At 35.5% G+C, this 15,093-nt stretch overlaps 1 protein-coding gene and 1 long non-coding RNA gene across 3 annotated transcripts in view; one reads left to right on the top strand and one right to left on the bottom strand.

Annotated features, from left to right (window-relative positions):
• LOC308700578 overlaps nucleotides 1–15,093 on the bottom strand; it is a 248,656-nt gene that overhangs the window by 222,109 nt on the left and 11,454 nt on the right. The gene's annotated exons all lie outside the window — the stretch shown is intronic.
• On the top strand, nucleotides 1,396–13,902 carry LOC308701121 (protein phosphatase Slingshot homolog 3). 2 transcript variants are annotated; one of them, XM_081383219.1, is made up of 16 exons: nucleotides 1,396–1,564; nucleotides 4,676–4,791; nucleotides 5,798–5,835; nucleotides 5,940–6,123; nucleotides 6,821–6,936; nucleotides 7,459–7,527; nucleotides 7,993–8,058; nucleotides 8,361–8,637; nucleotides 10,500–10,628; nucleotides 10,724–10,770; nucleotides 10,885–11,031; nucleotides 11,256–11,456; nucleotides 12,295–12,451; nucleotides 12,563–12,655; nucleotides 12,784–12,882; nucleotides 12,990–13,902. In XM_081383219.1, the coding sequence occupies exons 2-16, from the start codon at nucleotides 4,744–4,746 to the stop codon at nucleotides 13,122–13,124; spliced, it is 1,806 nt and encodes a 601-aa protein (XP_081239345.1). In that variant the 5' UTR covers nucleotides 1,396–1,564; nucleotides 4,676–4,743; the 3' UTR covers nucleotides 13,125–13,902. The 2 variants fall into 2 exon arrangements, with proteins under 2 accessions (XP_081239345.1, XP_081239346.1); XM_081383220.1 differs by lacking the exon at nucleotides 1,396–1,564 and adding an exon at nucleotides 1,601–1,717.

The raw sequence follows: 15,093 nt of genomic DNA, 5'->3' as shown, positions 1-15,093 counted from the left end.
TTTTTAAAATGTATGTATATATACATTTATAACACTAAACTTATATATTACCTTTGCATTAAATCACAAAAAGTTAGTCAGTTAACGACGCTGCTGTGAGGGTGTTTACAGCGGCTGTGGGAGTGATGGTAAATTTGACATCTTTCTCTCTTCTTACAGCTGTTATATTTCTTTATTTTTTTATTATTTATATATATATATATTTTTTACTCTTTTTGAAAGTTGTGAAAACACGCTTGTGGAGTTTTTCTTTTGCTATTTGAGAAATTAAGTGTTACTCACTGCAGAGTCAAATGACTTTCAGCTCCTCTCTGGACGTCTAATGGGGTGGAGCCGAGGGATAGAGTTGTGGATTTGGTCAGAGCTGTTCAACAAAATTTCAACTGCTCTGGGTTATCCCATTAGGCCCAAATTGCATTCGCTCCTCCTCGCTGGACGTCTAGCGAGGAGGAGCTAGACTTAAGCTCCACCCATTTGTTATGTATCGGAAGAGGCGGAGTTACCTGGCTGACCAACACTTCTTGAATTGGAGAAAATAACAAAATGTCAATTCATTACTTTCATCATCATTTGTTGTGTGTGTCTATTTGTGAAGGCTGATGTCATATTTCAAATAGAAGTTTGGAATTGTTAAGTGTTCGATTTGTCACAATACACTTTGAATATTTGTCACTAGAGACATAATTACAGCTAAAATCACGCGCCACCTACTGGTAGTAGGTAAACTGTAGAAATCCCCACCACTAACGCACAAACTGACATTCTTTGCCAATAAAATTCAATGTCTGAAAATAACTGTTGTATAAAGTACACTCTGCTATGCAATAGAGAATTTATGACATTTACACAATAGAGATTTTGGCAGCAAAATGACGGCAATTGCAAGATGAGGGTGCTGTGTTAACAATAAACATATTATGTAAACACTTCTTTCACTTCTCCCAGCAATTACATTTCACAATGTTGCATTTGTGAAAACTGCTGTGCGATGTGAAAAATGTTCTATAGATTTTAAAAAAGAGAATAGAAAAGCAAGCTTTCAACATTTAGGCTACTTAGCCAATGACCCCTTGGTGGATTTATACATTTTAATGTGGGAATGGCGAAGAAATAATTAGCTGCAATTTTATTTCTTAACAGAATCTTAAGTCAACAACGTATTTTTATTTAATATGCAGATCTTGTAGGCTACTGCTGCAAAACCCCTCTGCAGACTAAACCAAAACATGACTTGAACATATAGATTTTTATCTCTTATTTACCGACCAAATTAAAGGTTGAATCAGAAAAAATATATATATTTTTATTAGTTTTCAAGAAATGTCACTGTCTCTTTAATAAACGAATTACTCCCGATCCGCCTCTCCATTTAAGGGCACATTTACTTTTCTCGGCCGAGAATGTCTTCCTGGTTTCGTGAAACAGTGCTCTGCCTTCCCCTTTAAATGTATTTTGGAGCAATGTAAAAGTTGTGGTCATGGGATTAAAATAACTAACACGATTTATTGAGGAAGATTCATTTAAGAGGGAATCCTTGTAATTCCGAAGCGTTTCAACGCGGCAGGTAAGCGAACTGTTCATGTTTAGTCCGCCCTCCTTTGCTTTTCTTAAGGAACTGGCAATGACAAGCCTCGAGTCTTGTTGTTTAAAACAGCTGTGTTGGAGCTCCATAAGCATAAGCATTAGTCTACAGACCGACAAATCAGCGGTGTATTAGGTATGTGGCATAATTTATCGATTCATTTTTTAAGGCAACGGTGAAACTGAAATATCTATCATGCAGAGATTCCAAGTTTGTCTCGTAAAACAGTATGTTAAATGCGTGAGCATTGCAGACTGTATCAATATGACGCGCACATTACGCTATAATTACAGCTTCATACACATATTCAACACTTCGAGCAGATATTTTGATATTTTGTGATATTTCAGAGTGTGTGGGTTTACATGAGCTTTTTTGTGATGTGTCAAGGATATGGCAAAAACAATTTCACGGCATGTCTCCATCTTAGACCGCAGAACCATTTGGCTGTTTAATTTCGGTTATCTGTTAAATTACATGATTTAGTTATGTGTTGGGAATTTATGGCACATTCCACGAATACGGATACACTTTGGAGTGCCTTGATTTTATTTAAAAAACATTAGAAGCACAAATCCCAGTTGTTTATTTAGTTTTAAGACTTTAAGACATTTTATAGCCTATCAACATTTTATGGTGATTTTGGCCTGTTCCACTTTAGATGTCTTGACCTTCTGACTCAATTCTCTCATTAACAATCTGAAACAGTCTAACAATTAAATACTAGCCTACAATGTCATAATTTCGACAGTCAATTTAATTTACATTCAATTAATTTTAGTAAAAACTTTCAACTTAAATTCTAAAATAGTTTTCATTAATTATAATTTTAATTTATGAACTTATCTAGCTGTGTACCGCATTTTGCGTTTCAAAATTTTCATTTGATAAATAATATTAAAGTTATTTTCATTTTCAGAATTTGCACAGAAGTTGCAGTGCTAAATTTGTGAGAAATTTATCATATCAGTATCCACAAACCAGTATTTGAATCCAAACTAGCTAGCCCCTCTAAGCAACATCTTTATTGACATCTGAATTTGTAACCATGTTACATAACTGCAAACACTATATGAAGTGAATGGAAAATACACAGCTCAAATAAAATTCCCTTGGGTTGATAATAAACACTTTCTGAAGGTTAACAATCTCCTTTCTCTGACTTGAATGATAAATTACTGCATATTAGAGGCCAAAACCCACATGTGGATTTTAATAACAGATTCTGAGTCTGCTTTATAGTAAAAATGCATCGACCTTCAATATTTATCAGCCGATCTTTTGCGTAACATTTTTCTGCTCGGTACAATTGACGGAACTGTCACTGTCCCGATTGGGCCAGTGCTGCATCTTCACGAAAGTTTATTCTTTGCACATGTTTTTAAGACATGCAAATTTAAATGTTCAATGTTCAAAAAAAAAATCAATTATTTTTAGACAGTACGCAAATACTGAATTTAGTTCTCTTTCACTACTTCCAAATCACACAAAATTATATTAAAATGCCCATCTTGGCGAATATCCTTATTAACATAGTCTTAAATTAATGTAAATAGTTGAGAAATAAAACGCATGTGTAACAGTATACTGAATCCGTGCAGCTCTTAAAGGGATACTCCACTTTTTTTGGAAATAGCCTCATTTTACAACTCCCCCAGAGTTAAACAGTTGAGTTTTACCGTTTTCAAATCCATTCAGCCGGGCATTCTCCGGGTCTGGCGATACCACTTTTAGCATAGCTTAGCATAGATCATTGAATCGGACAGGACCATTAGCATCTCTCAAAAAAATGACCACATTTTTTATATAATTTTCCTATTTAAAACTTGACTCTTCTGTAGTTACATCGTGTACTAACACCGACTGAAAATGAAAAGTTGCGATTTTCTAGGCTGATATGGCTAGGAACTATACTCTCATTCCTGTGTAATAATCAAGAAACTTTGCTGCCATACCATGGGTCCAGCAGGCGTAATGATATGACGCAGCGCCTGAAAATAGTCCCCAGCTCGGTAGACTATAGGGTCGACTATTTTCAGGCGCTGCGTCATATCATTACGCCTTTTTTTGAGAGCGATGCTAATGGTCCTGTCCGATTCAATGATCTATGCTAAGCTATGCTAAAAGTGGTACCGCCAGACCCGGAGGGTTTCGAAAACGGTAAAACTCACCTGTTTAACTCTGGGGGAGTTGTAAAATGAGCCTATTTCCAAAAAAAGTGGAGTATCCCTTTAAAGTGACTGCAGCCTAATATTACAGTTGCACTGCTGTCTGTTTTAATGTTAATCAAACATCTTTGCTCTTGACTAAATTACTTTTGTAACTTTAATAAGGATTCATGTATATTTAATTAATACAATGAAGAATATATTTTACATTTGCTTACTTTATTTCTGTAGCTGAAAACTACTATTAGACCTGCCTGAAAAACACAGTTTATTTTGTATGCTTCTTTGTTCTGTTATATTTATTTATTTGTGTTGGCCTGTTGAATGTTAAATGGATCCAATCCAATCCAAACTAGTAGGCTATACCTTAATGCATGCATTTTTGAACTTTGCTAATTTAAAGCATGATCAAAATCATAATCTTAATGACTCAAGTCAAGTAACCTTTATTTATATAGCCTAGCGCTTTATACAATACAGATAGTTTCAAAGCAGCTTTACAGTGATAACAGAAAAATAATGCATTTCGGCTCTTGTTCAGCTGAAGTCAGTACAGTGTTGATTCAGTTCCATTGTAAAGGTCATGAATTATTAAATTAGTTCATTTCATCTATAAAGCAGTTCTGCAAAAAAAAAAAAAAGTCATCGTCTGGCTCAGTTCAGTTCTCATACAACAGCGTCAGTGCAGTCAGATCAATAATATTATTGAATATTAAGTGAATTTAAAAGTTAAAATAAGAGCAAGTGACAAATATCAGTATCAGAATCAGCCAATAGTTGTTTATTAAAATCGGTATCGGCCCTACTTTATAGTAATTCAGTCTAGTTGCACTTTAAACAGTCTTGATTCAGTATCACATCTTTGCACTTGGTACCGTGCATCATACATTGTGTCATTTGTTTTTTTTCTTTCTACTCAAACCAGTAAACTTTCATTCTGTTGAGCTGCTCTGACTCGTCTGCCGGTGTTAAAGCAGGATACCTGGCTGTGGAATGGCTTTGCTGACCTTGCACAGAACGCCATCTATTTGCACGACACCGGTGAGTTTTATTGCGTCTAAAAACAGAAATTTTCAGTTGCAGTTCTCCACATGTTCTTTAACCGTACTCTCACTCCCTCCATGTGTGTCTAGTTACTCTACACCTTTTTCTGCACACAAATTGATGTATATTTAGGAGGAATGTCGTCTTGGTAGCATTCCAAACGCTTCCCAAACTTGCTGTGAATCTGAAAATCCATTTCACACTGTTCCAAAAAAGCCCCAGAATTATGTGACGATTCTGCTAAAGAGCCAAGAACCAAGTGCCTGATAACTTTTATTGCTGTCCATTAATCATTCTGTCTCTTTTGATTGTGTGTTAGGCGTTGTATTTATTATCTAACATAAGATTCCTTTTTCACCCATAACCCGTGCATACTATGTATCTTCTTCTATGACACCCTATGTTCAGACTATTTAGAGTAAAGTCTCACCGGATTTTTAATGTACAACCTCATTGCTCCTCCTTTCCACCCCCTCTCTTCTTTTTCTACTTGTCTCTGTCTGGACACGTCAGTCACATAACAGGTAATGTTACTGTCTCCTCTTTCATTCCATAGAAACACTGATAACAGCCTCTTTGGTGTCCTTCTCTCTGTCTTCTCACACTCTATCTGTTTCTCCCTTAATCATCTTTAGAATGAGCTTCCTCAGTGTCTTATCATACTCTCACTGCATTACAATTTTTGTCAAAACGCCTTGTCATTGTGTTTTCCTTTTTTCTATTTTCCCCCAGTCGCTCATCTCAGAATGAGTTATGGGTGAGAAAAAAGGCTTAAAAGTGCAAGTTTTTATTTAGCCATTTTGGCAAATAGCACTTACTGTGTCAGATGATCCAAAGGAGTCAAGCAGAATCTACCGGTCTCTGTTTGCAATTAAGTGTATTACATAATCAATTCACCCACCACCCATTTTTAACATCACCGTTCTCTGGGTAAATCTTAGAGTTATGATGTTCCTTTACTTAAAGTTTAATCTATTGTAATCCACTTCATTTTATTTTCAAGGATGAGCCTATCCCAAGACAAGGAAGACTTCAGAAAAGGTGAAGCTTCCTGATACAGCTTTAATCATTCATGTGTATTTTAGTGTATATAGTGTTTCCTCTAGAAATGCGTTGCTGATTAATTTTTCATTTCCGCACACCAGAGAAAGTTTCGCCCTGGTCAAGGGGGCAGTGCTCCTGGTAAAAGAGGGGGAGAGGGAGGGATTACAGGAAGAAACCGTACCCCCTCTACTTGGTCCTAGGCAAGGAGGCCGAGCCTCTGACACTCAGCGCAGACATTTGCATGCAATGATTTCGTTACTACGACCAGAGGACACAGTCAAACTGGTTAGGATCCCCCAAACCACACTTGTTTTACTACACTGCCTTTCTATGGTCATGGAAAAGTTTTAAAAATTGTAATTTTGAGACCTATAAAAGTGATTGGAATTAATAGAAAAAAATGCATTTATAAAAAATCCATATAGAATATGAATTTCTTTTATATCATCAACTAGAAATTGCTCTTTGTGAGCACAACCTCTATAAAATGATTTTTATAATCACAAATGACTGGAAAATAATGGAAATGTGTTGATCAAAGCATGTAGATATATTGCTTCCTTATGCATTTACTCTAGTTATTGTCTGTTTCAGACTAATTTATAGAAGTGCTTGTTCTTACTGTCCGTGTCTATTAGACACTATGTTTAGCATAAGTAACGTCACATGTTCTGCAATGTGGTTTCTGGAGACACTTCTGTTTGTTACATTTTCTGTTATGCAGAAATGACAATAAACCACTTTGCTTTGACTTTGTTTTTGAACACGGTTACACAATACAATTTACTGAGTTAATCTGTTTATTAAAAAACAGCATGTCTTATACAGCCATGCATGAGTGCTGTGCTTGAATTGTAATGGTGGAAAAAAAAATCTCATTTTAATTGCTGTGTAATTTAAAATGTTTCTAATGAATCCAGCTCAGACTTCTGTGTCTCATTTAAATACATTAACCCTGAAGTTCTCTTTTTCCCTGCCTCAGGCTGTGCGTTTGGAGTCGTCGAGCCCAGTCAGATTGAGGTATTTGCTTATAGTAGGCACACTTGACAAAAAACAGGAGAGCCTAGTACTTGGCATGGACTTTCCAGGCTCAAACAGGTAGGTTTATAAACCATATTATCAAGTCATCATCAGAAGCTTTTATTTCATTAGAGATAAATCCATAAATATTCAATTATATGTGTGACATGTTAAATATTTGTATATCTCAGATTTACAGCCTAAATATTATTGCATTTTTGATAACCTCAGTTCACAAACACAAATGATTCAAGTAGGCTGGAATGGGAATGTGCAGATTTTTTACAAATGTTTAGTTGCCGTTAATGGGATAGTTTACCCCAAAAATTTTAATTCTGTCATCATTTACTCACCCTCATGACATTCCAAACCTGTATGGACAAAAACAGTTAGACATTTCTTTTGTGTCTCACAAAAGAAAGTAAAATTGTTTTGCATCAACATCAGGATGAGTAAATAATGAGAGTTTTCAGTTTGGCTGAACTATCCCATTAAATATAAACTGTTTTACATAAAAATTTACATTATATTTCAGCAAGGCTGTTAAGATATGTCTCTCACTCAAAATTATTATTATTATTTTTTTTTACTCTTCCTTAGTGATGAGTGCACTATTGGTCTTGTCTTGCCAATATGGAGTGACACACAGGTTTACCTAGATGGAGATGGGTAAGACCATAAAACTGAATCATTCTGACCAGACAGAAACCATAAATGCTAACATATGATAATAAAGGCATAACATGACATTTACTGTATGGGATTGAATTAAAAGTTGAATTATAGAACTATGAAAGAGTAATCTTGAAATCATTATCTTATCATCAATCTCAAGTTTCACATTTCATGCGGTTGGTTTGTAAGGTGAAATGAGCTCAAGGACAAAGGTTTTGTTTCTTTCGAAAATTAGGAAACTGTCGACATTTCAGACATTGAAGAATGTCTGTTATTAGCAATGTAAATAGATATAAAATCATAAAATGTAAACAACATTTTCAATCAAAAGTTCAGTTTGACTGAAAAAAATCCACTTTATATTTTATCTGCACAGTTCAGCAGAACTGTATACAAAGTTAAAGCCTGAGCCTCAGGGTTCTGCTTTTCTGACAGTTTGCTTCACTTGTTCTGTTACAGAGGTTTCAGTGTGACGTCTGCAGAAGTGACACGAATCTTTAAGCCTGTGTCCATTCAGACGATGTGGTAAGTTTTAAAGCAGGAAGTGCTGAGGAAACTACCAATTTCCTCAACTAACAACAATATGCAATGCAACTTTGGTCTTGCAGCTTACACACACTTAATTCTTTGTTTTCAATTATAATGCTATTTTATATTCTATTGCTTTAACTGTCTCTCTTCTGGCTATTAGTCAGTCAACACATGCACCCTGCTAGACAACTGTATAAAGTCTCCCAATTTGCTTTGTGAACGTTAAAAATGTGTTTGTGGTTTGTCGATTGCTTGTTCACAACTCTCTGTCCTGTGATGCTCTCATTTTGCACTAGGTCAGTGTTGCAGGCGCTGCATGGCTGCTGTGAACGGGCCGTGCGTGGAGCTGTCATACCTGGCTGCGGGCTGGAGTGGGCACAACATTACAGAGAACATGTGGAATCTGACCAGCACTGCCTTAATGAATGGGGGGCTATGACTGGCCTGGAGTCAGTCAGGAAGTACACCGTAAGAAATTCAGCGTCCAATCGGGAGTCAGTGGAGAGGGAGATCAAAGCCCAACTACGAGATATCATGAGAACTGAGGACTTGGAAAACATTACCTCAAAGCAGGTAAAATGAAAGAGAGCGTCTGTTCTCTGCCTTTGAAACATCATCCCATGATGATCTCCCTCCAATCACCTATAGACCCATTTTTATGATCCAATCAGTTCCACCCTATATTTCGATTGTATTATATCATATAACTAGTGCTGTCAACGTTAACGCATGCGATTAAATCTTTGTCCAGTTTAACACGTTAAAATATTTAACGCAGCATCCGTATTTTCTGCCATCCTTTGGCTAGCGTTACATTATATGATCACGCTCTTATTCGTGCAGATGCTTCTTATTCGTGCACCATTCAAGTGATAAGACAAAAGAGAATGCGCTGCCTGTAAATGTCCTGACGCACAGCGCACGCCAGAATCAAGTTCTCTTTCGCTCTTGAACGAACAATAACACACACATTTATGCCAAAATGTCCGCTTTGTCGAGTATCCTCAAAAGAGCAGTCTTAAATGGGTTAAATAAAGTCTTAAATCAACATAAACAGTTGTGTGTGTGTGTGTGTGTGTGTGTGGGGGGGGGTTATTTTCATCGAGACATCAGTAGCTGTATAGTGAAGTAGCAGTATCAGTGATAATGGCCTTCTTTCATAAAAAGATGCTGGTAAACAATTATTTAAAATACACTGTCTTTGTTGTTTCCACATTAATTTGGCGATTAACTGTGAAATTATTACATTATATTATATTAAAAACGTGCGATTAATGTATTTTTATTTTATTTTATCGATTGACAGCACTACATACAATATTAGTCAAATGGGTTGTAAATGCAAATTCATGTTTACTTTAAGATCTTATGTATGAAAATGACATCTGTTATGATTGGTTAACCTATTGCTTAACCTCTTTGCATATGTGTGCAACAATGTTTACTTTACGGAGTTTGCTGTCGATCCTTCAACAGCCGCTTTGCAAAGCCCGGATTTCATTGTGACATTGTGAGCCATATTATATTGAAATGTGCCACACAGTATGTAAGCGCTGTACTGAAATGACCAGAGACCTTGGTAAAATAGTGACGTCACAAACATGAAGATTTCTGAACAACGCTTGTTTTTGTCTGATTGGACTTTGTTTAATATGGCCTCTTTAAGGTTAATCAAAGTACACTATTGTTCAAAACTCGTTAAGATTTTTTGAATTGTTTTTCAAAGAAGTCTCTTATGCTCACCAAGGCTGCATTTATTTGACCATAAGTGCAGTCAAAAAAACAGTAATATTGTGAAATATTACAATTTAAAAAAAAATGTAATATATAATGATAAAATAGTTTGCGTGCGCGAGATATTCTTGTGATGCCAAAAGCTGGATTTTTTGTTTTTGTTTTTTTAAGCAGCCATTACTCCAGTCTCCAGTGTCATGATTCTTCAGAAATCATCATCCTCTTTTTTTGCTAAAGGAACATTTCTTATATCAATGCTAGAAACAGTTATGCTTCTCAATTTTTTACATTTATTTTTCAGGATTCTTTGAATAAAAAGAAAGTTTAAGTAAATTGAATGTGTCAATGCTGAATAAAACTATTAATTTCTTTCAAAGAAGCAAAAAGAATCTCACCGACCACAAACATTTGAACGGTAGTGTAAGCCTGAAGACACACCTTTTAAAGACTCTCTTATTCTAGAACTTACTCAAGGTTAATGTGTCTGGGCTTGCTGTCTTATCCAGAGAATCTTCGTGGTATGAACATATAACATTCAGGCATCTTTTAGTGAGCAGCTTGATTTGATGTTTGTAAGCATTGTACAGTATGTCATGTGACTTGCATTTTAATATAATGTATAACACAAACCCATGACTTTAGGGTTGCTTGCGTTCAACAATAGCCGGTGAGCTACAGACACTTTTTCTGTGTGTTTGTAGGTACGAACAGCCCTGGAGTCCAGAATAGGCATAGACATGAAGGACTACAAGGAGTATATTGACAACGAGATGATGGTCACGATGGCACAGATGGACAAACCTTCCAGAATATTGGACTACCTTTACTTGGTGAGTGATGACATTTGTCTTCTGTCTAATCCACTATACTGTTATTTCAAGCATACACTATCATTTATTTGTTTGTTTTTTTTCCCCCAAAAAAGGGTTCAGAATGGAATGCTGCCAACTCTGAAGAACTACAGAAGAACAAGTATACAGATTAAATTTACATATGATTAAAATACTTTAAAATAGTTTAGTTATTCTTATTAAATTAAGATTTTCTGCAGCGGATGAATAAAGATGCCTTTTTTCTTTTTGGTAGTGTGGGCTACATCCTGAATGTTACCATGGAGATTGACAACTTTTTCCCAGAATGCTTCACCTATATGAATATTAGAGTTTACGATGTGGAGGCGACTGACCTACTCTCACACTGGAATAACACATACACGTTCATCAATGAAGCAAGGTGCTCAACACACACACTTCCTTATTTTGGTTTATGGTTGGCTTGCATTTAGTTTTTTTCTGTGTGCAGACCTCCTACACTGATACTTCTCTTAAAATTATATTTAGACACACGTGCAGTATGGTATACTTAACCCCCTATGAAAATTATTAGAGTATGTCTTTGTGCGCTATCTCTCTCACACTAACGTTTTATGTCATTGTTTCGTACTGATGATGATACAGGAAGAATGGACAGGCCGTGCTGGTGCACTGTAAGATGGGCGTCTCTCGCTCTGCCTCCACAGTAATTGCTTTCCTGATGAAGCAGCAGGGCTGGACTTTAGACGAAGCCCTCATCCACGTGAGAGAAAGACGGCCTATAGTGCAGCCCAACGAAGGTTTCCTCAAACAGCTGCATACGTATAGTGGCATCCTCAGTGCCAGGTGACTTACGCTTTCATTATGGTGCTGTACTGAGATTGGTGCATTCATGCAAACAAGCATTCACACACAAATACAGACACTTTCCCACTTGTGTAGTTTCTCAACGGATGTTCAGGTACAGACAAGTCAAGTCAAGTCTGGTTTATTGTTGTTCAACCATGTGTGTAAATAAGGGAACTGAATAGTGCAGATACACACTCCTCTCAAAGAGTAAGTTTGAAGTCTTGAAAGAAGTCTCTCACTCACCAAGGTTGCATTTATTTGATCAAAAATACAGTATATATTATTATATACTGTGTATATATATATTATATATATGTTGAAAACAGTTATGATGCTTAATAATTTTGTGGAACCAGTGATGGATAAATAGAAAGTTCATAAGAACAGCTTTTTATTTGAAATAGGAATCTTTTGTAACATGTCTTTACTGTCACTTTTTATTTATTCAATTTAATGCATTCCTGCATAATTATTTCTTTAAAAAAAAAAAAAAAACTCTTACTGACCCCAAACTTTTGAATGGTAGTGCATATATTACACGACTCTCTGGATACTGGATCCTGAAACATACTGAAGCATTAATGGATGACTACATGACTGTATATTTACACAATAGATTTCCTACAAGTGTTTAATATACCCATTCATAGACAAATTTGTAGAGGCTTTTTTGCAGCATATTATGCGACAATTTAGTGCATTTAATGTGACCTTCAATTTCCAATGTGTAGAATGAAATGGCAGTAATGTCAACTGCAGCCTTTTTTTTTTTTTTTTTTTTTTTTATAGTTTGCAGTACTATATTTAATTCCAAACATTGCAATGTGCCTTACAGTAAACAGCGCCACAGTGCCCTCTGGAGGAGGAAGTCCAAGTCAGATGTCCGTCAGCCGTCTGTCCACAACGAAACAGCCACAGGGAGTGAACATGAACAGAAAGGGGAAGAATCAGAGAGCCCAGAAGAAGAGCAAAGCAGTGAAGAGGAGACGGATGTAAGGGGATGTGTTTTATAACAGTGACTTTTGATGCTTTTCAGTATCTCTTTAGTTTTCAAATTGGATTAATCAGGGGTATGTTTATTTGTATGGCTGTGCCATTCTCAGGTCTTTGAGCATTTTGACGAGAGTGTTCCTGATACACATGGGGCAGAGACAGCCATACCCAACCCACTTATTACCATTCAAGAAAGTGATAAGGTTAGACCAGACAGAGGCAGAGAAGTTACATTTATTACACTTGACCATTTTAAAGAGTTTTAAATGTGGATTTATTTACTATTATAAATAATGTTTTTTTTTTATTTCTGCAAAACTTAATTTCCTAGGTGTCATCCAGCCCCAGCAGAAGTGGCAGGATGGATTTGTTTTCTCTTATGCAGTCTATTCAGCTTGACGATGAAGACAGAGACAGGATCGAAAAAGAGGTGAGAGGAAAAGGTCTGGAATGCAACATTTATTGATATCGATATGTGAAAACATTAAACAAGTCAAATCTCATGCAATCATTAACTAAAGAATTCCTGTTTGTCAGAGATATTCTCCTGCGCAACGAAGGCGGAGTCACGGAAGAAGGGGCTTGACTCATCAGAAAACACATGTTGATGTTTCTCCTGGACCAAGCTGCAGACAGTCACAGAACACAAATCAGGATGAAGCCGGTCTCTGAAGCGCTTAAAAAAGGGGTCGTGTTCAGAAATATGGAGAGGCAGGAATAAAAAAGTGACAAGGTGAGGAAAAGGATCACAAATAGTGATGCTAATATAAAGGACACTCTTGCACACAAGTCTTAGCCTTCTGATTGTATCATTCCAAGATCTTTGAAGACTCAGAGGGAATCTGTTCATATAGTTGCTGTATTTTTAAATAACTTTGCTTGGAGGCAACACATACAAAAGCACATGGTTACATATCAATAGATATCTTAACAATTTTCCCATACCTGCCCATCTAGCCCAAAACTCTTAATCTGTGGTTAGTTTCAGTTGGATTGTTAAATATCTACAACAGCTGGTCTCTGTCAGCTACCCATTGTCAAGTGAGTATTGATAAAGGAACCGTTTTCCTCAGAGCATTATCATTCTAATTGTCACGTTGTGCCTTTTGATATTTCTGTATCCTTTGCACCTTCATACTGAGCCATAAAATTCAGTTTACTTCACAGATTTTAATATGAATTATAGATTGAGTGGACTTTTTTTTTTTTTGGCTGTTATTTCTCATTATACAGAAACACGAACAATCCTCTCTTATATTGTTTCATGTTGTTCTTAATAAGAGTGTGATCTCACTCATTTTAGGAATCCTATGCAATAATCCACTTTATAGCTGTTTCCTCTCAATGAATGTGAAGCTTTATATTGCCTCTGTGGAGATCAGCAGTTGGAAAAGTGTTGAGAAAGCAATCAAGGATTAAACGTTTTAGTATTCCATGTAAACTACCGTTCAAAAGTTTTGGGTCAGTAAGATTTCTTTCATTTTTTTTTAAAGAAATTAGTAGCTTTTTATTAAATAATTTGAAAGTGACACTAAAGACATAATGTTACCATATATATGTGTGTGTGTGTGTATATATATATATATATATATATATATATATATATATATATATATATATATATATATATATATATATATATATATATATATATATATATATATATATATATATATATATATATATATATACTTAATATAAAAATGTATTCCATGGTTTCCATAAAAGCAACACAACTTCTTTTAAACATTGATAATAAAAATAAATGTTTATTGAGCAGCAAATCAGCATATTAGAATGATTTCTGAAGGATCATGTGACACTTAAGACACATCAACTTTGTCATAACTGGAATACATTACATTTTAAAACGTATATAAAAATACCATTTTAAACATTACTTTAGATCATAATAATATTGCTCAATATTACTGTTTTTATTGTATTTTTGACCAAATAATTGCAGGCTTGGTGAGAGACTTAAAAAAAAAAAAAAAAATCTTACTGACCCCAAGCTTTTGAGTTACTAGACAGATGTCTGGCATATTTTAAAAAATTGGAGCTATTTTTCACGTCTTTTTCAATTAAACAGATGTTGTCTAATATTTGTTTTTTAACCTGTATAGTATGCAGGAACCAAAACCTGAGAAGAGACCCGAGTATTTTCCTTAAAAATGTTAATGTGCCACTTATTTGATCTGTTTATTCATTCTGCATGATGGTTCATTGCTTTTAGTTTATAGAGGTGGACCAAAATAACTACTTTTGTTGGTTTTAATATTCATGCAGTTAAAACTAACACAACTAACTCCTACATAATACATGTGTCTTTAGCTATAGGGGTGGTTGATTTGTGTCTTTGCATGATGTCTCATGACTGTATGCATGCTGTTTGTTCTGTATGTAAGGCTGTCTTTGTGAAGCACGAGTCCTGTATGTATAAAGTATATATACAATCTGCTGTAAAACATTTGTTGAAATGTGTATGGTCATTGCACAAAGTGCCAATGTTGTGAAACCAAAGTAATGTTGTGGAATGTTCTTAGTATTGAGACACCACTGGTTTTGCAGTTATTTTCCACAAGAATGTCTTAAATTGTGTTCGTGATCGATGATAACCCACAGCCTTCAAAGTGCTGAT

The sequence above is a fragment of the Scardinius erythrophthalmus genome (genome assembly GCF_964197995.2).
Source record: "Scardinius erythrophthalmus genome assembly, chromosome: 13".
Classification (NCBI taxonomy): domain Eukaryota; kingdom Metazoa; phylum Chordata; class Actinopteri; order Cypriniformes; family Leuciscidae; genus Scardinius; species Scardinius erythrophthalmus.
The sequence above is the reverse complement of the archived record's forward strand: the minus strand, read 5'-3'. Positions and strand labels throughout refer to the sequence as shown.